The 22,768-nt window shown below is 43.2% G+C and overlaps 1 protein-coding gene across 12 annotated transcripts in view; it reads right to left on the reverse strand.

Annotated features, from left to right (window-relative positions):
- KALRN (kalirin RhoGEF kinase) overlaps positions 1 to 22,768 on the reverse strand; it is a gene marked incomplete at both ends in the record, with an annotated part of 639,791 nt that overhangs the window by 267,090 nt on the left and 349,933 nt on the right. For all 12 annotated transcript variants that reach the window (XM_082654652.1, XM_082654658.1, XM_082654657.1 and 9 more), the window contains 2 exons: positions 5,507 to 5,673; positions 11,499 to 11,694. In XM_082654652.1, coding sequence (XP_082510778.1) covers positions 5,507 to 5,673; positions 11,499 to 11,694 — 363 coding nt within the window. The remainder of the gene's footprint in view (positions 1 to 5,506; positions 5,674 to 11,498; positions 11,695 to 22,768) is intronic.

The following is a 22,768-nucleotide window of genomic DNA, read 5'->3' on the forward strand; positions in this document are numbered from 1 at the left end:
GTCCTTCTGCAGTGATTCATCACATCTTGCTTGGTTCAAGATTCACTTGAGGGTGTCAGAGAAACATTTTCTCAATGTGCATCACAAATCAATGCTTGAGGGACAATTTGATTCCCTCTGGGCCTCCTGAGTCTTGCTGGAATATTTTCCTCTCTAGTTTCAGTCAACTGAAAACATCAGTTATAGCTATGGTTGTGAGGTCACCATCTACTGGGTTTTCCATTTAGAAATACTATAGGTTTTAGTCTCTACATCTTTCATTAAATGATGCCATATCCTTGATATCCTTGTTCATTTTTATTTCCCAAATGTTGTTTACATAGGCATGCCAGGACTTCAACATGGGAGGTTTGATTTTAGGAAGATAAAAATGCACTGTAGTTCAATCAATGGCTTGGGTTCAGGGGTGGGACTGATGCCAATGATTAAACTACCAAGTATTTTTATCTTCCTAAAATCAAACCTCCCATGCTGAAGTCCCAGACTCAGTCCTAGAAGCAAAACTGGGAATGTGTAGAAAGAGCATAAAATCTGAAGTCAGAATACCTGGCTTTGTTACTGCCTGGTAAATCCACTTAACTCCTCTGAGCCTCAGCTTTTTCATCTGTAAAGATAGGATAATGGTACCTTCCCTTCCCATATCAGGCTGGATGTAGCGTACCGTAAAATGCAAAGCCTGATGATGGTGGTGCTAGCGATTTTTAGTTTTGAGGCAAAACTAGCTAATCCTATGATTCTTCATTTACACGTCTCACAATGAGAAGAGAAAAAGGTTAGGAATATTAACTTTTATTCTAGTATTTGTAGAGCTTATTGACATATTCTGATGTGATGTAAATACTTAGCTGTTTTATTATCATCAGTCTTTGTGCTCTGATCAATGCTAACTCTTGTTGGTATAATTTTCTATTACTGTCATCCTTTATCTTTCTAGTTCATAAAATTGGCTATTTATTCTTGTGTGATCATCCAAATGAGAGAAAGGTAGTAGAAGAAATTTTGTAACAAACTTGCGAAAATGTTGGTCCTACTAATCTTGAGCTGCATGACTTTGGAAACATCACTTAATCTCTCTGAGGCTCAGTTTTCTTAACTGTAAAATGGTAAATCGCAGGGTATGGATGAAATGAAATAATTCTTGTGAAAGTATTTTGCAAACCATATAATGTAATCCTTAACATGAACATTTTATATTGATCATTCGTCTTAGACAACAGTTTACTGATAAGTTAGATGGTCTTTGAAGGTCATTTTGAGCCATAATATTCCATATTTCTTTCAAAATTCAGAGACTGCCCCTATAACCATAGGATACCAGAGGAACTTAGCTCTGCAGAAATGAGGGATGGGAAGAGTATTGCTGCTTGGGGACTTGGGGGCTAGGCAACCAGTTCAGCTCAGTCAGGGGTGAGGGGGGAACTGAAGATGGAGATCTATTGGTTCCTCAGGTCAAGGAAGTTCAGATAACCCCGAGTTAGAAGCATGGATGTGGTTAACTGGACGTGAATGTCCAAAATGATGACGCCACCTAAGCTGGGCAAGCTGGACGCTGTAGCCACGTAGGCTGGGGAAGCTGCTTGGCTATGGCTGCGTTCTCTAGGCCACACTGACAGGAAAGCTATGAGGCTGCACTGAAGGACACGGAGTCTAACTCCTGCTACTGCAGATGACTTATCACAAGGCACAGTGATTTCTGAAACTCCAGCCACAGGAAAATCGTCAGCCCCTCAGGTGGTAACTGGGAGCCTGTCATATTTCTAGTGTTTCTCAGTTCTAAAAATTCACAATTTATGAGATTATATGAGTTCATCCCTCAGGGTTTTATAGACTATGACTGTGTGTCTTCCTAATTATCTCCATTTTGAAACAAATGGCTAGTCCTTGTACCTACGGCTGCCTCTCTTTTGGATCTACTCCAACTCCTTTCTAGCTTTTATGTACAGTGAACAGAATGAAACAGTATTCTATACAGGAATATGAGGTGAGGATATTTTCTCCTCTGATTTAAATTTCCATCTTGATCATATGCAAATTTTGGCCAGTATTTGGTCCACAGGGGTAATTTAAGTCAATGTCTTTAGTAGACAAATGATAAGTACAATTTCTTTCCCCAAAGCTTAGAGCTCCAACATCTTATAAATCCATTTTGGCCTATTTTCTGCTAAATGCATTGCTCTGCAGGAAACATGGAAATTCACTTAGTTTTATGACCATTAAATAGGTTTTTCAAATCTTCCTGAATTATCTAATAAATGTGAGGCTATCCTTACCAGAGTAGCAATTTTCCTGGAAAGCAATCAGAGCATTCTGTGGGGTCTGGGGAATAATCTGAACTATTTTTCTAGAAGAAAGGGGGCATCTGGGTGGTCTATGGCTCTGGACCATAGGAATCAGGGGAATGGTTTCCCTTCAAGGTTCAGCATTTCTCTGGAGACGTTGGGGCCATTTATCTTAGATACAAAGTCCTATGTAATCCCTCAGAAAGCAAGTCAGTAGCATGAATCAGTTTCATTTGTTCTAAATACTTGAAAATAATTTTCAGTCAATGTCCGTGACATTACCTCTCCTCAGAGCTTCAGTTTAATATAGTTGTGGTGTGACTGCACATAAGGTTGTGAAGGCCAAATCTAAACCTTTAATCTCTGAGCTCTAACGACAGAGCTGTATCGTAACACATGGTGGCCTCTCCCTTTCTCTCCCCATTGATGGCACTTCAGTTAAGGGGTCTCTTTCTTTCTCTTTCTTTCTTTTCTTTTCCTTCCTTCCTTCCTTCCCGCCCTCCCTCCTCCCTTTCTCTCTCTCTTTCTCTTTCCCTTTCTTTATTTCTTCCTTCCTTTCTTTTCTTTTTCTTTCTCTCTCTCTCTCTCTCTTTCTTTCAGTATATTCAAAAAAGAAACTCTCAAGCTAGTGTCTAAATTTAGCCCAAGTGATCAGTACTGACGTCTAAATTAAGTCCCTCTTTCCAAGCGTCAACAGCTTCCAAGTCAATATTTCCTGCTCCACCAACTTCCATCAAACGCGAATGCTTTGTCGGAAACTGGACCAGACGACCCCTAAAGGAAGAGGCACACTAACAAGGAGAACAAGCTTGTCTAATGAGGCGCGGTGGCTTAATGGAGCAGTGGTCCCTCGGCACCTCCAAGGGCCGCAGTCCTTCGTGCTTTTCCTAAAGGCTGACCCCCAGCAATCCAGTGCCGTTTTGAACTACAGTCCCCCTGTGTGTCATCCTTGCCGTGGTGGAGAGAAGGAGAAGGAATGTTCTCACTCCTGCAGAAGAATTCTTTTTTGTCCTCCAATTCATGAAACACTGAACAGGAACGTACACAGATATTAGTCAGGCTTGATGATCCATACATAGATAATCTACTTTCCCACTCGACAAACTACCTATCCTGTACAGAATGGATACTTGGAGGATGAAAACTCATTTCATTTCCATTTTCATCTCAGCCAAGAAGAACATAATTAGGAAGTTGGCTCTACTATGAATGCTATAGCAAAAATAAATAAAATAAAAAACCAGGAACAAAAGCAAAATTATATATTTCATTTCCAAGTCAATTAGGAATATGTCTCCTGTTATCTGGTTTATTGAGAAGACGTGAACAAACAGTAGAGGAGAACTCCCATGGCCTGCTGAGCCCACTGCTTGGTCGGCCAGGTGTAGGCCATGCCTGCCCATCTTCTCAGACATGGCGCTGTGGAGGCCAGGGAAAGCCCGGACCGCATTCTGCTGGACAGCTTCTGTCTATTTCTCCTGGAACTCCAGGGTGGGAGTGGGGTCCAGCAGAGGCAAATTGTAGGACCTTGAATTTCAGAGGCTTGGGCTCAAGCTTCAGCTAAGTAGTCAATAGGCCCTGGGAGCACTCACCCTACGGTACCTCAGTTTCCTCATTTGTAAACTAAACGTCCACCACTTTCTCTCATGGGCCTGCTCTCCTAAACCGAGATCACAAACGAGAAAGTACTTCTCATATGAAAAGAAAGTACTATCATTACTGCCAAGAGATTCAGAATTTGAATACTCATCACTGCTCTGGGCCTGCTAGGATTTCTACCACGTCCCCACGAGTAACAAGTCTCACCAGACATTCAGGTGTGACCCCAGTGTAATTAAACAGAAAACAACCTGGATGGCAGTGCTGTATCTGGCTTTGCCTGGGGCTCAGTGATGTTACCTGTGCTCAAGATTGATCTTTAGCACAGAATGTGTGGACTCTGAGTACTCTTTGGAAAAGAAGGGGAGCAGAGGAGATCATTTTTCACATTATAATAAATAATATATAATTAAAACATAGGCATTAGCAAGGAATACCCTGAATAAAAGGGACTGAGCAATAATTAAATAAAATACGATGTTTTTGTTCCCTGTGCTAAATTACCAGACAAATCTAAAAGCTCTAGCAGTCACTGAACATAAGAAAAAACAGTTAAAAGAGGAAGATGTGTCTCTGCTTCGGATGTTTTGGGTGGGCCCCCCCCTAGAGGAAGCAGGGGGACAGGGCTGCTTGGGAGAGTCTGGAGCACAAGGAGGAAACACTGAAGTGCTATGAGCTCTGCCCTGCAGGGAAGCCCTCTTGCACCCGTGGAGGGTGAAGGTTAGGTCTTTCCTCAGTGTGACCTGTCTGGTGACCTTTCTAAGCTTTGGTGACTTCTTCTGAAAGGAGAGTAATATCTGCTTCACAGAATGGTTGTGAGGATTGATCCAGAGATAGGTATAAAAGGCACACAACACTCAATAAATGGAACTATAATTATATTTGTATTTCTTCAATCCCACTTTGTCTAAATAGGAAATCCCCAATAATTATGCTAAAAATTCCCACTTAGTCTGTTCATAATATAAATATGTAGTATTTTTTAAATATGTCATTGGTCATTGTGTGTATGTTCCCAGAGATCCCTAGGAATGGCACAGGGATGTCCTTTAGAAAGACAGCTAGTATCATGTCTCATACAGGTAAGTACTCTTTTCTTTTTAAAATTGGCTTTAATGTGACTAGAACATTTTCTTGTAAGAACCACACACACATTGAAAAGAATGATGGGAACTGAAGGATGGCTACCCCTTACTGATTCTCAAGTATATGTCAGGTCCTGTACTAGGCACACAAGTTAATCAAGCTGGCTCTAAAGCCTGAATACGTTTATTGATACAGGCTTTGCATTTCCTCTGAACTCTGGGCAGCGCTGAGGATAGAAAGGAAGAGAATCGATTCAGTGACTGAGGGCAACTTGGAAGAGCACTGAGGTGCTCTCCTTAGATTGTTATATGTCAGAGAAATAATGCACTTGTAGTTTGAGCCATTGTACCATTAGATCTATTTGTTAGAGTCAGTAGATAGCAGCCTAGCTTTCAGAAACGAATACAACCACTCCTTAACTTACCTATTTCCTAATTCTGGCTATACCGGTGGCTCTGTATGCCTTACCCCGTTCCAGGAGCAGGCCCAGGCCAGACTCAGCCACTGGGAAGCCCAGGCTGCAGGAGGAGGGTCAGGCTCACCTGTCTGACCTCCGCCTGGAGGTGCCGCAGTTGGAGACACTGCTCGAGCCGCTCATGGGTCTGCTCTGCGTTGAGCTCCAACTCGTGCTGCTTCTCCTGGAGAAACTCCAATAGCTCTTGCACCTGGGCTGCCAGATCAATGTCTTTTTCACAGATTAACTCAATTCCTGATTTAAACAAAATGTAAACCATTAAAAACCAGGTAGTACTGTAAAGACAACATTTCCTTCTATATGCATATGAAAGCTGGAATCTGGAAACAGCCATCACCAGCACCCTCTCAACCTCTGCATATCCCTCAGTGAAACTGGATAGATCACCAGAACGGGTCTTTGTTTGGGATGCTCGAACCATGCTTTCTCTTTTGGATTAACTGATCCTTTGTCAGGAAACAACTCTTCAACAGATGATCAGCTCCTTATCAACTGGAGTCAAAGAGGTGGTCCTCTGGATTCCATCCCAGACAAGGCCGCATACAGCAGTCCCTGCTGGGCAGTTCGCCTACACCCAGAATATTCACAACCGAGCCTCTGGATCACATTGGGAAATACAAAACAAAGCCCCAGAGACCCTGTCTCAGGAACTTCTGCCAAAGGCACCCTCTCTATTAGCTGGTCAGATGCCATTTACCATTGGATGCTAAGTCCATTCTGAAGAGAATAGTTGGCCAGTGGTGATTTTCTTAGCCAACTACTTAGGTCCCCTAAAAAAGCAACTCAGAAGTTCATCACTGCCGCCACCAACACACCTGCCTGACACAGTGGGGGCATATAAGGAAAGTCCGCACACGCTAAAGGAAATTCTTTTCTAGAAGCAAAAATAGTGCTTTATATAAGAACAATATGGGAGAGTGGGAAATTTTTTTCTGGTGTTACACGGTAATAATTTCAGTATCTTTTCAGGTTTATTTTTTCTGTCAGTTTCATAATTCCAAGGCCCAGCTCCTGAAATATCTGTGGGAGACAGAGAAGAGAACGACTTGTTCTTTTAGCAGTCAACTCCCTCCAGTTACTGTCTGAAATTACCAAGGGGATGAGGTAGAGCATCTCCTTGACTGAAATAAAAAAAACAAGAAGAAATACAAAATTTCTACCTTTGCAGCGCTAGGCAACATGGGATGACCCTTGGCTTCCATGTTTACTTTTCAAAATGTAATTTAAGATCCACCTGCAGAAGTGGATCCCTGTTTCCAGCCACAACACAGATCTTCTTCCAGCTCGTTTTCACCCTGCATGCATCTCTGGTGTTTAGTATGCTGGGCCTGGGCAAAGTATCTCTCTGTGGGAAGCTCATGGCTTACACATGCCACATCACACGCAAATGGGCTTCTTAGCCTGGTGCTCCATCAAAGGGACCAGCCACCTGCTTAGAGAATCATCCAGAACAGGCTCCCTGCCTGCCCTGAGATTCCAGCCCTTCATTTTCATCTGTCTTGCTTGATGTATATTTTTTTTAATGTGAGATGAACACAGGAAATAAAATAGGTGAAGATGGTGTAATCAGGCTAAGAACGATTGTTTTATATCCACTTTTCTTCCCTTCCTCCAGATCCACATTCCTTCACCCCAGAGTAGCTTGCATTTTGGAAGAATATAGCCCTTTTCTTTCCTTTTATGACACAAGTACAATTATTTGTGACCCATTATTTTTACATATATCTGTTTCCTCCAGACTGATGTTCACTCTTGATTAATTCAGTAAACATTAACATTGAGAATCTGCTATGGCGAGACATAACCACTCTGCTGGATACCGGGAACGTAAAGAGAAGAAAGGAGGAGCCCTACCCTCGTGCTGCTAGCGAAGCTACGGGAACACAAATCATCCCAACAGAATTCAGAATGCGCTAGAATACCAGTAGAGTATACAATAGTCATCAGGCTTTACTGAACTTCTGCCACGCTTGTGTTTCTCCCACTGCATCCTCACGATGACTCCATATGGTTAGGATTCCTATAACTGCCGTTCTTCTGAGGAAGGTGAAGCTTAGAGAGATCGGGTTACATGCTCAAGGACACCCAGGTAGCGAGAGGTACGGCCGGGATCCCAACAAAGGGAATCTCTCTCGCTCCTGGCTGTACCCTTAACCTCTACGTGCAAGGAGAAGAGTGATCCTCACAACCTCATTTTTTTAAGTTAATTAATTTATCGCTGTGTTGGGTCTTCGTTGCTGTGCACGGGCTTTCTCTAGTTGCGGTGAGCAGGGGCTACTCTGTTGCGGTGCACGTGCTTCTCATTGTGGTGGCTTCTCTTGTTGTGGAGCACGGGCTCTAAGCGCCAGCTTCAGTAGCTGTGGCTGGAAGGCTCAGTAGTTGTGGCTCACAGGCTTAGTTGCTCTGCGGCATGTGGGATCTTCCCGGACCAGGGCTCGAACCTGTGCCTCCTGCATTGGCAGGCGGACTCTTAACCACTGTGCCACCAGGGAAGCCCCCCACGACCTAATTTAAGACTTCATTTAAATGCTGGGTCTGGGTACTTTCCAGGCACAGTAAATTTGAAGCACCATTGCCACAGACTCCATAGAGTTTTCACTTAAAAACCTTGCATAAAGAGAGAACTTGACGCTTTAAACCACAAAAGCAACGTATGCACAGGATACCCAGCTCCTGTCTTATTCCTAAGGTCATGGGTAACAGTCACATGGTTGGTGACATTAGGGTGAAGACCTGGGCCATAACCAATGGGGGCAGTGAGGCTGAATCATGGCAAGTGAGAACTGGAGGGGACTTTACGAGTGAAGGCCTGCCTGCCACACTGGACAAAAGAAGAAACTAAGGTCTACAGAGAAAGAACAGGGACTTCCAAAGTCAAAGTGCTTGTTGGTGGTGCAGCTGGACCTTGAATTTAGCCAGTGGGTTTACTCCACCTCGACTCTTTCCAGCAAACCCTGCCACTTGCCAACTTGAGGCCCAGTAGATAACCCTAAACAATGAGCAAGTAAAGAAACTGTCCCTTTTGCCAACTATTGCTAAGGCTGACGATTTAAACAAGGCTTTTGCTTTGGTTAGGGTTGTTGGCACATCAGGCGGATTTAGCAGGACCTGGCTGAATGTTTCAAACTTCATACCAAAAAATAAGTGTAAGGAAATTCCCTACTTCTCCTATAAAAATCCAATAAAAATCATTTACTCCTATAAAAATCAAAGCATAAGCCCTAATTATTTTAGCCTGGAGGGCTAAAGAGCAACCAAATTCTTAATTTTGCTAATTGTCCTTTTTCTGAGACAATAGTTTATTTTACCTCTAGTTCAAATATAGTTCATTAGACAGACAAGGTAGGTGCCCAACCCATTTATTGCCTCAGTCCTGTGTCTCTGAAGTACTGCCTTCCTTGGCCACCTAGGTCCTCGGTAAGGCCCACTCTCGGTCCACCTCCCACCTCCACCCCTGGACCCCAGCTCTGGCGTGTTGCTGCCCTCCCTTCCTCCAAGCCAGAGATGAGGTTGACGCCTCCTCTGCAGGACAGGCACACGGCAGCAGACAGAGAGAGCTTCCCTGAGAGCCTTGAGGCCTCATGGGCTATGCCAGACTGAACAGCCAGCTGAGGAGAAGCAGGGGAACAGCCAGTCCTAGCAGAGACTGAAGAGGCCAATCAGGCTCTTTTGACAAGGCTCATTCCGAGAACAGGATACGTGGGGGTGGGCAGCCCATCTGCTTGGGGTGTTTTCACCCACTCAGCCCTCATGGTTAAGGTGGCTGCCAAGCACAGCCAGTCTTCAGGGACTGCCAGCTCCCGGCAGTCTTTCCGTTACCAAGGATACCTGGCTCTTGGACAGAGGTGCACTTGCCCAAGGTCACGCCAGCATCCTGCTCCTACGTGCCACAGGTTTTCAGGCAGATGAGGCGCTCCACCTGCCAGACACGTCCATACTGAGGGATGAAGGGACGGGGGATGAGCATCCCTGCAGAGTTTCTCTGCACAGCCTCTCTTCTAGGTACTATGTCTGTGTTCTCTCATGGTTCCGCATCTTAGTTGGAGAGCGGTCTACGGCGAGCATCGTGAGGACAAGTTGTAGGGTGAAACCCTGAGTCCAGACAAGGTTCTCAGTCACAGTTTCCCCCTTCCCTCATAAGGCCTTGAAAAGGTACAGCTGTGGCCAAGAACCCTGCTTCTCAAACTTTAACATGCACATGACTTACCTGAAGATTTTGTTAAAATGCAGATTCAGATCCGCAAGTCTGGGATTCTGCCTTTCTAATCAGCTCTAGAGTGATGCTGCCAGCTGCTGGTTCAGGGCCCACACTTAGAGTAGGTCCTGATCAGTGGTCCTAGATTAGTGCATCAGAATCACCTAGAGGGCTTACTGAAACAGATTGTTGGGCCTCACCCCCAAGAGATTCTGACGTGGCAGGTTCTCGGGATGGGCCCTTGAACTTGCATTTCTAACAAGTTCTCGGGTAATGCGGATGCTGCTGAGCTGGGACCACATTTGGAAGTCGTTGTCCTGGGGCACGTCATAGATATCAGCTGCTGTGATTTAACCATCAAGATGAAAAGCAGTGCTTCTCAGCCCTGGCTGCACAGTGGTATCACCTGAGGAGCTTTTGCCGCTGCCCAAGTCCCATTCAGGGGTGTTAGATCACAGCATCTGGGCATCGTCATTTTAAAAATAGTCCCCATATAGACTATGATGTGAATGAAGGGGCTTCTTGGAGCTGTGTGGAGCGTGGGCTGCACCCTGTAAACAGGCCTGGCTCTCATAGGCAGTTGCAGCCTGTTCACAACAAATGAAAAGTCAAGGAAAGATTATACTGACCAAAGTAAAGAGAATTTACTAGATTGTCTCTCCTCTGGTTAGAAGTGAAGTTCCTTTGAATGCTGCTATGTCCTCTATCAGGTCATTAAGAGAAACACAGTACCCTAAAGTCAATCTCATGATTTAAACATCCTTCACAATCAGCAGGGACATGGACAGACCATGTTTTAAAGAGTTGATGGCTTGAGGCCCTATCTGCTTCTTCCTGGAGGACCCGGGTGGGTGGCAGTGTGGAGACCTGGGTTCCGGCACTTCACTGGTGTGAGTCCAGATCAGTGACTTCCTCTTTCTGGATTAGTTGGACGAGGGGACAGCTATGGTTCTCTCCGGTTCTAACATCAAAGGCTGTTCTAGAAAGTGGCAGGTGTAACATTAAGTGTTCGTGGACTTGTTGGATAAACAGTGAATAGGGCTTCCCTGGTGGCGCAGTGGTTGGGAGTCCGCCTGCCGATGCAGGGGACACGGGTTCGTGCCCTGGTCCGGGAGGATCCCGCATGCTGCAGAGTGGCTGGGCCCGTGAGACATGGCTGCTGAGCCTGCGCGTGCAGAGCCTGTGCTCCGCAATGGGAGAGGCCACAGCAGTGAGAGGCCTGCGTACCACAAAAAAAAACAGTGAATAAATCCTGAGCAGGAAAAGAAGTCAAGCCTGGGTAACTTGGCCATGTGTTTTTTGAGAAGTTATAAAATTTATATGACCTCGCCATAAACTTTATCAGTACTTCTTACACTCAAGCACAGACAGTTTTAAGAAAAATGAAGACAGAGAGGCCTGGACTGGAATGAGGAGCCGGCTCTGGCGGTGGAGGACAGGGCAGGAGAGTGTGTGCAGGGCACAGGGGTGGGACAGCAGCATCTGTACGTACATCTGAATACAATTCACAAGGATGCCTGACGGCCTTTGCAGCCCACCTGGTTTATTTCTCCAGACCACCATGTTTTTGGATCTGTGCTAATTTCCATCATTGGTTTTTCCCCTTCTCCCCACAGCACCAGGAGAACCTGGCCCTATTCCTATTTTTATCATAGCCTAACTGGGCAACCTCAGACAAACAATTTCAGCTCTCATGCTTCTGTTTCTTTTTCATGGGGTCAAACGTGAGGTCAAAAACCTCTGTTCCTTGTACCTGTGGGAAGAGAATGAGTGAGTGGAGCGGAAGGGCTTGTTGGAGTCAAGCTGCTGTCCTTGTCTTCATCATCTCCCCACCAGAAGCAGGAGAACGGGACAGGTCGCCTACCTGAGGCCTGGACCTCCATGATGTACTGGTGCAGATCCTGGCCCTGCTGGATGACCTCGAAGGTCATGTTGTTCATGGCTAGCTTCCGCTCCGTGTGGCGCTGCAGCCGCTGCTCCGCCAGCGTCAGATCCTCCGTGTTGAAGTCATTCATCTGCCGAAGCAAGTCCTCATTCCAGGCATCTAGCTCTGCCGTCACCTGTGAGGGAACCACCATCAGTGCAGGCTCACTGGTCCACAAGAGCCTTATTAACTAACCCAAGCTTCACATCTGTCTCTACTTTGCATCTCTTTTTTGACCCCTAGACTACGTTTAAGCAATGGTGCCATGCACCCATGTACGCATGCTTTTAAAAGTGTTCTCCCTGTGTTTCAATGTCTACAGCAGCAGCAAACACTTACATGCTGGATTACGGTTTAGAAAGGTTTTCACACTCCATCTCATCCTACTCCCACAGTAACCTGGAGAGGCAGGCAGGGTGGACATCCCAGGTCCATCTCACAGAAGAGAAGCTGACGCTCACTCACACAGATGGAATGCTTTGCCCAGAGTTCACCCTGCTCATGAGGGGCACGACCTGAGGACAATACTCAGTTCTTCTCCTGACTGCAAAGACTTTGTCCACCATACCACAGCCGTTGTTGTAAAGATCTCAGCATTGGAGAGGGCCTCAGAAATTAAGTACTGAGTCTAACTCTTTTCAAGAACCAGAAACAGGGGCTGGAGAATCCCGGTAAATGGCCCGAGGTTACACAATTGGTTAGACCCCAAACCCAGGGGCCCTGATCTGGTTCCCACGTTCTGTTGTACAGTATTCTCTCTGCTACAATGGCTGATACCAGGAAGTGGTAACAAAACGAGGTATAAATGTATAACTTACCTCTAGAAATCCAAGCAGATTAAACTCTATTGAGGCATGAATGAGTCTAATGAAGACTGAACATGTAGTGAAGGAAAACCTTGCCCTAGTATGACTTTGCTAATTGGTTATTGCTCTGCACCTTCACTCCCGTGATGTGCCCTCGTTTACTCGCAAATATGTGCCTGCAAATGGAGACTGAATCCTATTCTTCCTTTACAATCGTTGCTGTCATCCATAGTAAGAACTCAGAAGTATTGAATTGGATAATTTCCACCTGATACGTGAATCAAATAAAACCTTTTCTAAAATGGTTTTCAGGTCTGTTATCGCATGCTAGCCCTGTAGTAGCCCTGTGACGGCAATGGCACAGGTGCTGTCACCCTCTTTTCTGGGAAGAGGCAATGGAAGCCTCACCCCAGATCACACGGTTGCAGTATGGCCCAGGCAGCCTAAGCACACGGCCCAGAGCCCAGCTTAGTGATTTCATCATGCTGGGTCTCATCCCAGCTGACATGTGGCATAACCTTCCCAATTACCAAACACTGCTGTCCAGGAGCATCAGGGGACAAAGAGAAGGAAAGATGCAGCTGAGAGATGGTGATGTTCCATGCTGTGCTGGGGCCATAAAGGCTGGGATGGGAAAGGCAAGCAGTCCCTTGTGAGGGGCTGCCATCCCGGGCACAGGATTCCACTCTTTGTCGAACAGTAAGACTTTCCTCCACTGAAAGTACACTTTCTCTCTTTGAAGCAGAAATGGGGAACTGTAAAAATATTACCTTCAGTGTCATGGGTTCTCACCTCATGCTGCCACCTCAACTAAGGGATCCACTGAGCTCAGCCCGAAAACCTAGTATCTACTTATTGTGGGGAGCCCTTGGGGATCCGGGAACCAGCAGGTTGGTAGGCAAACAGGTTTTTGTTATATCCTGTCTTTTTTTTTTTTTTTAGATTTTTTTTTGATGTGGACCATTTTTAAAGTCTTTATTGAATTTGTTACATTATTGCTTCTGTTTTATGTTTTGGTTTTTTGGCCGCGAGGCATGTGGGCTCTTAGCTCCCCGACCAGGGATCGAACCCACACCCCCTGCATTGGAAGGCGAGGTCTTAACCACTGGACAGCCAGGGAAGTCCCTATATCCCATCTTTGAAAAGCACTCCATTCTCTAACTAGAGAAAGGAGTTAAACTGAGAAAAATAAGATAACTTATAATTTATAAGAGATAATTTATAGAATGAATAGGCCTTTGTAGACTAGGCCTATAGCTACGTTTTTCCTTCCTGTATTTAAAAAAATTGAAGTACAATTTACATATAATAAGATACATAAATTTTAAGCATTCAGTTCTATGAGTTTTGACAAGTTTAGTTACTGGTGTAGCCATCACAAAAAACAAAATATAGGACCTTTCCATCACCCTAGGGAGTCATTCTTTCCAGTAAGTTCCTGCCCCTGCCCCACTTCAGGTGCCATTTTCTGATTTCTATCCTCACAGATTCTTAGATTCCATACAAATGAAATCATACAGTATGGACTCTTTCATGTCTAGCTTCTGTGTTCAACACACTGTATTTAAGATTTATCTGTACTGTATCAGTTCATTCCTTGCTACTGCTGAGTTCCATGGTATAGAGATACCGTGATTTGTATATCTATCCTCTAGCTGGTGAACCCCTGGGTTGTTTTCAGTGTTTGGCTATTATGAATAAGGCTGATGTGAAAGTTCTTGCACAAGTCTTACTGTGGACACTGGTTTTCATTTCTCTTGAGGGTCACTTAGGAGTGCAATTGTAGGGTCATAGGGTAAGTGTATGTTTAACATTCCCAAGAGGAATTTCGCATTCCCTGTGAAAGTTCTAGATGCTCACCATCATTTCGTATGATCAGTCTATTTAATTTTAGCCAAGCTAGTGGGTGTGAAGTGGTATCTTATTATGGTTTGAGCTTGTATTTCCCTGATGACTCACGGTGGTGAGCACATTTTCATATGCTTATTGACCGTTGGTATCTACTTTTAGAAAGTGTTGAGTTTTTTGCTCATTTTTCAAAAGCTAGGTTATCTTTTGACTATAGATTTGTAAGAGTTCTTAATATATGCTGGATATAAGTCATTTATCAGATAATATATGGAAAATAGACCAAACAAAATTTTTAGTCCATTTCCCTGTCTACAAGCTTAAGGAAAATAAAAATAAGAAAACAAGCGCGAGAGGAAGAGTCTGCCTTTTCTTTACATTTTAGTTTTTGTTTTGTTTCCATGAAACTGAGTCTATGAAGAAGCTGTTTGCTGCAGGAAGATCCCAGAGGGGTCCCAAGGTCTGAGTCTGTGGAGCAGAAAGGCAAGTGTCGAGGGTCCTGGTTAGGGCAGAGCAAAGGTGAGGTGCTTTGGTTGGGGACAGTGAGGCTCAGAGGTCTGGTGTCTTGGGAATCTGAATCTAAAGCAAACGTGAAGTATGCCTAGGATTCTCTATCTGGTGTTTCTATACTCCTGCCTTCCCCTCCTCCACCCGTGCCTCCCAATACCATTGAGCTGAAGGACCCAAGCCTGTCATGAAGCCTGAAGAATGAGAATTTCAAGGAGCTTCTCAATGCAACAGCCTGCCTTCCAAGTCTCGCTCCCTGGGTCTACACACAGTCATGTCTGACTCTCTTCCCAAATCCCCAAGAACTGATGCCAAGAGCCTTGAAATAGTCTGATTTATGAATTTCGAATGTTGGCTGGAGTTTAAATATTTTCTTTCCTGAGTATTTTCTGTTTCCTCAAGGAATATTCTGTCATTGGCTTCCCTCTCTCCACCTTCTTTCTGGGGCACAAGGTTGGCATTATAGCAGGGGCTCTTTTTTTTTTTTGTAAAGAAAAAACTTAGTTTTCAAACCTGAAGCTTGCTTTACAGCTAATGAACAAACCTAGCTTTCTGGTCCCATCTCATGCTCTTCTGTTATGTGAACCAGGCATCTGGTTTACTCCCTGATCCTGAGAAGTAGCTCTGCCCTCTCCAATCACCTTCTCTGGTCCAGCAGCCCTGAGACATCCTTGTCCCTCCTCCCAGTCTGCTCAAGTCCTCAGTGCCCTTCAAAGTCACCCCTCTGTCATGAAGAGCTTCATGACAACCCCCAAAACCTGACGTTTTTCTCTGGCTTATCTCATAACATGGGACATGGGCTAATTTGCTAATACAGAGACAAAGCCATGAAAAGAAAAACCTGTCTGGGGATTGATCTGGTGATCTAACTCCATTTGGAAAAGAAACCTGGAAGAATTTGTACTAGGCAGAAACTAGGGCCTGAACCAAATGAGTGAAAGATGGAATAGAAAGTACCCACAGGGCATTCAGCTTTCAATCCACCTATTTTGCTTTCTCCTTCCACTCCATTAGCTCCATCTCGGCTCCTGGCTCACTCAGCTCCTCTCTGGGCTCCAGTGGCCTCTCTCTGCCTCACTCTTCTGAATTAATTGGCATGTGAGGATATGAGACATACATTGGCAGTGTTTCTATTCTAACAATTATCTACTCTAGAGCCACAGCCACAAGGAAAATCCGAGAAGGAGGTGAACAGGAATTTAGAAAGGATAAGAGGCAGTGGGAAATGGGAAGACACTTCAAAAAGCTTTCCTACCAGATGAGATTCACTGAACCCAGTATTCTGCGGTCAAAAACTGACCCAAGGGACTTGGTTTAGCAGTAGTCTTGGGCTCTGTTCTCAGAAAGCCCTCTTCACTGGCTCCTCCCATTTTCTGGGTCCTTCCCAGGAGTTATGTGTAGAGAATGCTTTCTCCACTCACCCCCAAGTGTACCTGCCTGAAACAGAACTCACCTGTCCCTCTCTTCCCACTTCCTATGGTCTATTCCCATCACCTTAGCTCTTTATTATCAGCTGCAAAGTTGGAAATTTCACTGTGTAGTCCTTTTCTTCTGATCATTTTTAGATGCTGGTGATCATGATGAAGATGATGATCGTGGTTAAAACAAGATTCTACCCTGAATTGTGCATTTACTATGGGATAGACAGTGTTAAGCATTTGATTTTCTTTTATTTCATCCTCATAGCAACTCTAGGAGGAAATGAAGGCACATAGAAGTCAGATCATTTGCCTCATGGTCTCAGAGCTGGTGGTGGCAGAGCTCAGCATTCAACTACAAAGTCCAGGGCTCTTAACCACGGTGTCATATCAACGGAGCTGGTCCAAGATCTAACTTCAGGAGATAGATTTCTTTTTATTTTTCTCACTTCAGAGAAGTGCCTGTTTAACCTTTCCCCTGTTTTCTTCTCTAAAAAAACCCCACAAACTCCTGATAACTCCATTTTCTTCACTTCACATGAACCTTTGAAATTAATCATGTGCTTCGAACAGATCAATAAACTGTGTTTGTGGCCTTATATAATGCCAGGAATAATTTACCCATTCAAAAAAAAAACCGCATAGCTTTCCCCCAGTAGGATATTTTTGTTGAAGAGGTGGTAAATTGAAAAAATTTGGTGCTTTGTGACCACCTAGAGGGGTGGGATAGGGAGGGTGGGAGAGACAAGAGGGAGGAGATATGGGGATGTATGTATACATATAGCTGATTCACTTTGTTATACAACAGAAACTAACACACCATTGTAAAGCAATTATACTCCAATAAAGATGTTAAAAAAAAATTGACACTGAGTATTTATACTCAGTATAAAGGTCACGTTAACCTGTCTAGAATTCTCTGGTTTCCCAGGGGCCTTTGCCATGAACAGGGGACACATCTGCAATCCGGCATTGGGGTGTGAACACTGGGACAAACGCTGTGGCAAAGAGAAGTGTAACCTGCCCTCTGCATGGGCATGTTCTCTGTATGGCAAGCGCAAATGCCTGTGGCTCTCACAGCAGTTACGTGAACACTCAGGGATCACCTAACAGGACTGGGTAACAAATTCAGAGAGAAACAATGGGGGAGAATAAGATGGAATGTTTGCTTAAAATCTGGATGCAAATACATATACATATGTATATGTATGGACAGCATGTTAGTATCGGGTTGGCCAAAAGATTCGTTCGAGTTCTTCCATAACATCTTATGGAAGAACCCGAACAAACTTTTGGCCAACCCAATATATATTATTTAGGTATTTTATTAACAATAACAATGCTGACTACAATGTATTAAAGTATTTATTAAGTGCTAGGAACTTTGCTAAAAATGTTCTATGTGTTAACTCATTAAATCCTTAATAACCCTATGGGGACTGGGAATTATTATTCTCACACCTATTTCTCAGATGAGGAAACCAAATGAGTAACTTGTCTAAAAATCACACAATTAGTAAAGCTGGTGAAACAGGTTTCAAACCCAGGCACTCTAACTCAAAATACTGCATACTCAACGACTGCACTATACTGCCTCTCAGCAAAGGGTGTGTGTGTCTGTGTGTATCAATGCTGCATATGTTATGTACATTAAGGTCCAGTCCCATTCCAACTAACAGTGGCGAGGAAGGATCCAAGGCATTTCATTGTGGTAAGATGCTCTGAAATACATGAGCTGTCAATTGCAAATGAACATCTTTCTGTTCTAAATATAAGGTCATTATTTGTATTAAAATGAGAAGAGCGAAAGCTAAATATTCTCCACTGACCTACAAGTGCTGGCTGATAGGGAAAGACATATTGCAGCTAAAGAGACAGTCTCACTGCACGGGAAGGGCTATTTTATCTATAATGGGTATGTACCTTGATATGCATTACCACTGTGAAACTAAAATAAACTAAATTACCATAGTCATTTGTTCTTCTTGTCTAGTCTAGTGTTGTTTTTTCTCTGTTAATCAATTTATAAAATGATGAGGATTAGTGAATTCTAATACAGATTATTTTAAAAGTATATCATAGAATTTCCCTCTGTTTTAGAAATATATATAACCTGTCTAAAGAGTTAAAATATTTCTTTATGTAGCTATAAGAAAACTTTTGAGGATACTGCAAGAATTTTCTGGAAAAGCAGAAGGACTTAGCAGTAAAGATATCCACTCGGTTGATTTTTGGCAAAAAAATGTAAGAACATATTGCAACACTGTAACTGATGAGTTCCAATGTTTGGTCACCTAATTTCTATTCCAAGTGGATAATTTGGATAATGGAACACAATTTTTATGACCAAGTTCATGTTCTTTTTTTCATTATCATCATGATTAAAACTGAGACCTTTTATAATCATGACTGATCTTGAGTCTTTATTTTGCCCATATCTTTGCCTCTTAATCAGTTTGAGACTTGTAAGACTCTATTCTGTTTTCAAAAAAATCTCTCCTCTGTTGAAGAGCTCCTCTGATGTATATTGTTCACCGATTCTAAAGTTTATCAATGCTTGAGTGTCAGAATGGGTTTTCTCCTGTGAAAGCTAAACACCCAGTGCTGGAGCTTACATCGTTTCCTTCTACTGAGTTCCCTGTTATCTTTACCAGAAAGGAGAAGCAGCATTTGAACCTTGATAATGTCACCTGACTTCAGGTCCACAGCCCCTTACCCACCCCATTACAGAATGATCTGAAAGCTTCCATCAGGGATCTTTGATAATTTGACAAAAACAAGTGACATGCCGGAATACTAAAGCTGTGTAAATAATCCTTTTTTTTTTTTTTTTTTGTCAAAGGAAGATGTTAGGGGAAACTCCCAATGATCCTGAAACCAATTTGACAAAAGTCTAGAAGAAACTGTCAAATAAATATTTTGTGAGAATTTTGGTTTACTGTATTGTATTTATTCTGCATTTCCTTTGCAAATGACTTGGGGTACATTTAGAAAATGCTGTAGGAATCCCAAGGGAACCCACAAAAATTGATCTCAAACATCTCATTTTCTTTCTTGATATAGTTACTAAGTTGGTGCATTTAAGCCATGTTACAAACATGGAGAACAGCAAGGCTTTGCAGAGTCTCACACTGTATCTATGGAGGAAAGGGCTATGAAATTGGACTAGAAGATGATGTGGTGCTTTGAAGGAATGATTGTGCAGGCTGACGGCTGTGTCACCAAAGGAAAACTTCCAGTGAAGCACTGCAGAGCCCTGCCTGACCTGGTCAATATTTCAAATTGTTGAAATACTGATAGCAATAATAAATTAAATTTATTTTGATAGGCTGAAGAACTGGGCCTAAAAAAAATAAAAGAGTAAAATTTGAGAGGAAAAATACATAAAAAGCTTTCATTTAAGTTAAAAAAAAAAAAGTCAGTGTATTGGAAGCACATATCTTGAAAAGACAACCAGGGGCTTTTAAGGGAGCACAAGCCTCAACAAGGCAGAAAAGGCCCCTATCTCCTGGGCTGTGCTGGGAGAGCGCCAGGGTCCTGGACACATAGCTCCCAAGGGGTGTGTGTAAGCCAGCGTGGCTAACTACAGTCCAGCCAGCAGGGGGCAACCAGGAGAGGCACAATGTGTACCCAGAAAGTAGTGAGTACATCGGAGCTATGTCCCACAGAAAAGGGCTGACAATAAAGAGAAGTAGTTATGGAAGTTTTAGAGTCAGAGGGGACTGCAGAAATAACTTACACAATCTCAACACTTTTCAGATAAAGGAAAAGAGGTCTGTGATGAACATCTTCAAATATTTTTAAGGCTGCCAAATAAAAGGAAGCAGATTTGTTCTGTTTTTCAGAGAACAGAACCAGGACCAAAGGGTAGAAGGGTGGAGATCTTGGTTCAACACACTAATGAGATCCTGAGCTCCCTCCTCTCCCCAACCCTGCTTCTGGGCTCTGGAGATATTCTGGTAGAGGCTAGATGGCATCCTTCAGAGATGCCAAATCCTAGCCGCCAACTTTTACCTGTCCTCCAGGTGTCATCTCATTGGGCAACCTTCCAAGTGCAGCCTGAGAAAGCTAAGCATTCCTGTCTCAGCGTTCTCATCAAGCTGTAAGCTTCTCTCTGTCATAGAATGATCACATTACAGGATGGTTCTATTTCTATGGTTCTCCCCAACTAGCCCGCTAATGGCAGGGATTGTTTTATCCTCAATGCCCAACACAATTTTTGGTACACAGTAGGTGCTCACTAAATGTTTATCAAGTTGTATTGACAGTAGGTGCTCATTAAATGTTTATCAAGTATAAAACGTGAAAGGCCTCTGCATACAACCAGTTGCAGAGTTGAGACCACCAGTGCAAATTACAATCAGCTTTATCTCCTCTAGGCAGAATTTTCCTCCTTGAAGGCCATTTTCCTCAGCCTCAGCCTGGCCCCAACTTGTCCTAATGTGAACCCCATGGATTTATAGTTTGCTATTCCATTCCTTACCTGGGTTAATGATGCAGATTAATTTTCAGGTACATTGAGAAAACTTTGGTTTTAATTATAGAGTCAGAAATTTAAAAGAAAGATCATAACTGTGGCCCATTTTTTAGTCCCTTGTATAGAGTATCTTTCTTGGTGTCATTCCTAGTACTCTCCAACATGGGTATGCCCACCCCAGGGGATACCCAAGATTATCCATTGATAACAGAGAGAAATATTCTCTGTATATAAATGAGCATATGTATGTGCATATATATTATATGCACACATATTTGATCAAATCAATAAAAAAAGATACGACGTTTCCCTGGACTTTCATAGGGTACTGACACCAGAGTCTCACTCGGAACACGTGGCAGGTGATGCGGTGGGCAGGGCACCTCAGGGACGGTGGAAGGACCACAATGCAGAGGGGCGGACCAGCTCATTTGTTCAGTTGCTTTCAGCATATTTCAAAGTATTGCTGTTTTCATGTGTCCAGTTAAATGGACTTTTCTATTATCTAGTTTTAACTAAACTACCCTTCACAAAAAGACGTGGCTTAACACGGTTCCTCGAAGAAACTACAGTTTGAAGATAATACTAAACATGAAAGCACAAGAGAACTTTGAACTCTTTGCAGCCACATGATGGGGTAAAGAAACAATGACAATCTAATCAGGTCTGTCAAGAAACCAGAAGCAAAAAATAATTGAAAATTATCAAGAAGACTATTTGAAATATGGAACCACAACTTCTAATGAAAGAGTCCAACTTCACCCGAAAGGCACAGTGAATTTTGAGATCATTAGTGATAGTATAACACATGTTTAATTTATAAATTAATATGGATGCATATATAGGGGGTTGCAAGTTCAAAAATATTTTATTGAGAGAGTGTCTAATCTCAAGAGTTTGGAGACCACTGTCCTGTCCCTGCTTCTAAAAATATTTTTTTCTTTCTTTCTGATTAATTGTAGAAAAGGTGAAATGCACGGAGTTCTCAAAAACAAGAAGAAATTATCCATATTCTTACCACCACAAAATAAACATTATTTGCATTTGGTGAAGTGTCTCTTCCATTACAACTGCTTCCTGTAACTTATCTTTCATAGGAGGCTGAACTTACAGGGAAAAAACTGTAAAGAGCATCATGCTCCGCTATGGGTCACTTCCTCTAGTCTCCAGGGAGTCTAAGAAGGAGTGTCAGGAATGCAGCTGCAGTCCTGGTTTCTGAACATTTGCCTAATACATCTGGGATAAGTTTCACTCTCAGTGGGCGTACCCCCTGACCCCGTCCCAGGTATACTCTGGAAGCCATATAATTAAGTAAAACGAGACTGGTGCCGCAACTCATGTGTTACCTTAATTTTAAAATTAATTAGCCCGTGCCAGCCATCAGTGACATGGTTAAGGAGTCACACTTAGATTACCCAAATGTCAGGGGAGCAGGTCAGCTCTGGTTTTCAGTAATCCCTAGGAATTCCGAGTATGTCCATCAAATGCCTTCCTTTAGGAAAGGAAACCATAGCCGTAGGTCCTGCAGTGACAGCCTCTGCCCTGGCTTATATCAGCTCCAGCGTGGCTCTCATTACAGAAACCACCCTCAGTTTCACACTCTGAATCTTCTCTAGAAGTTTGCCCTTCATCCTCACAGTGAAACCCTAGCTGGTATTTGAAATAATCTCATCACCCTCAAAAATAACTTCTGACGATCTGACTTGAAGGAGAAATTTTCCATAGGTTTGGCAGGATTTCCAGTTCTGTCTAAGATGAAAGGCAGCATTTCCCTAAGGTTTGGGCCACACTCGAAATGGGGAACAAGACGCCCTCTAAAACCTGGGTGCAGAACTAAATTTTTATCACCCTCATTTTTAACTCCCTCATTTGGTCTGTTTATTATGTTTCTCTCTCTCATTTTATTAGACCCTCATACTACTTCCCTACTTCTGGTTTGCTGCATACCAAGCTGTCCAAGTTGTTGTCAGGGTGGGAGGGGAAACATTTATACAAACAAAGGCTGAGAAACACAAATCCTACAGTTTAAATATCAAACTCTTCTACTGCAACATTTAAATAGGATCCAATTTTAAAGTATTTGATTTACAATCAACTTTTTTTTTAAAAAAAGAATATCTTTTTACATATGCTTTGGATTGGAAATGGATTTTC

Source organism: Grampus griseus, assembly GCF_964374135.1.
Source record: "Grampus griseus genome assembly, chromosome: 5".
In the NCBI taxonomy this organism is placed as follows: Eukaryota; Metazoa; Chordata; class Mammalia; order Artiodactyla; family Delphinidae; genus Grampus; species Grampus griseus.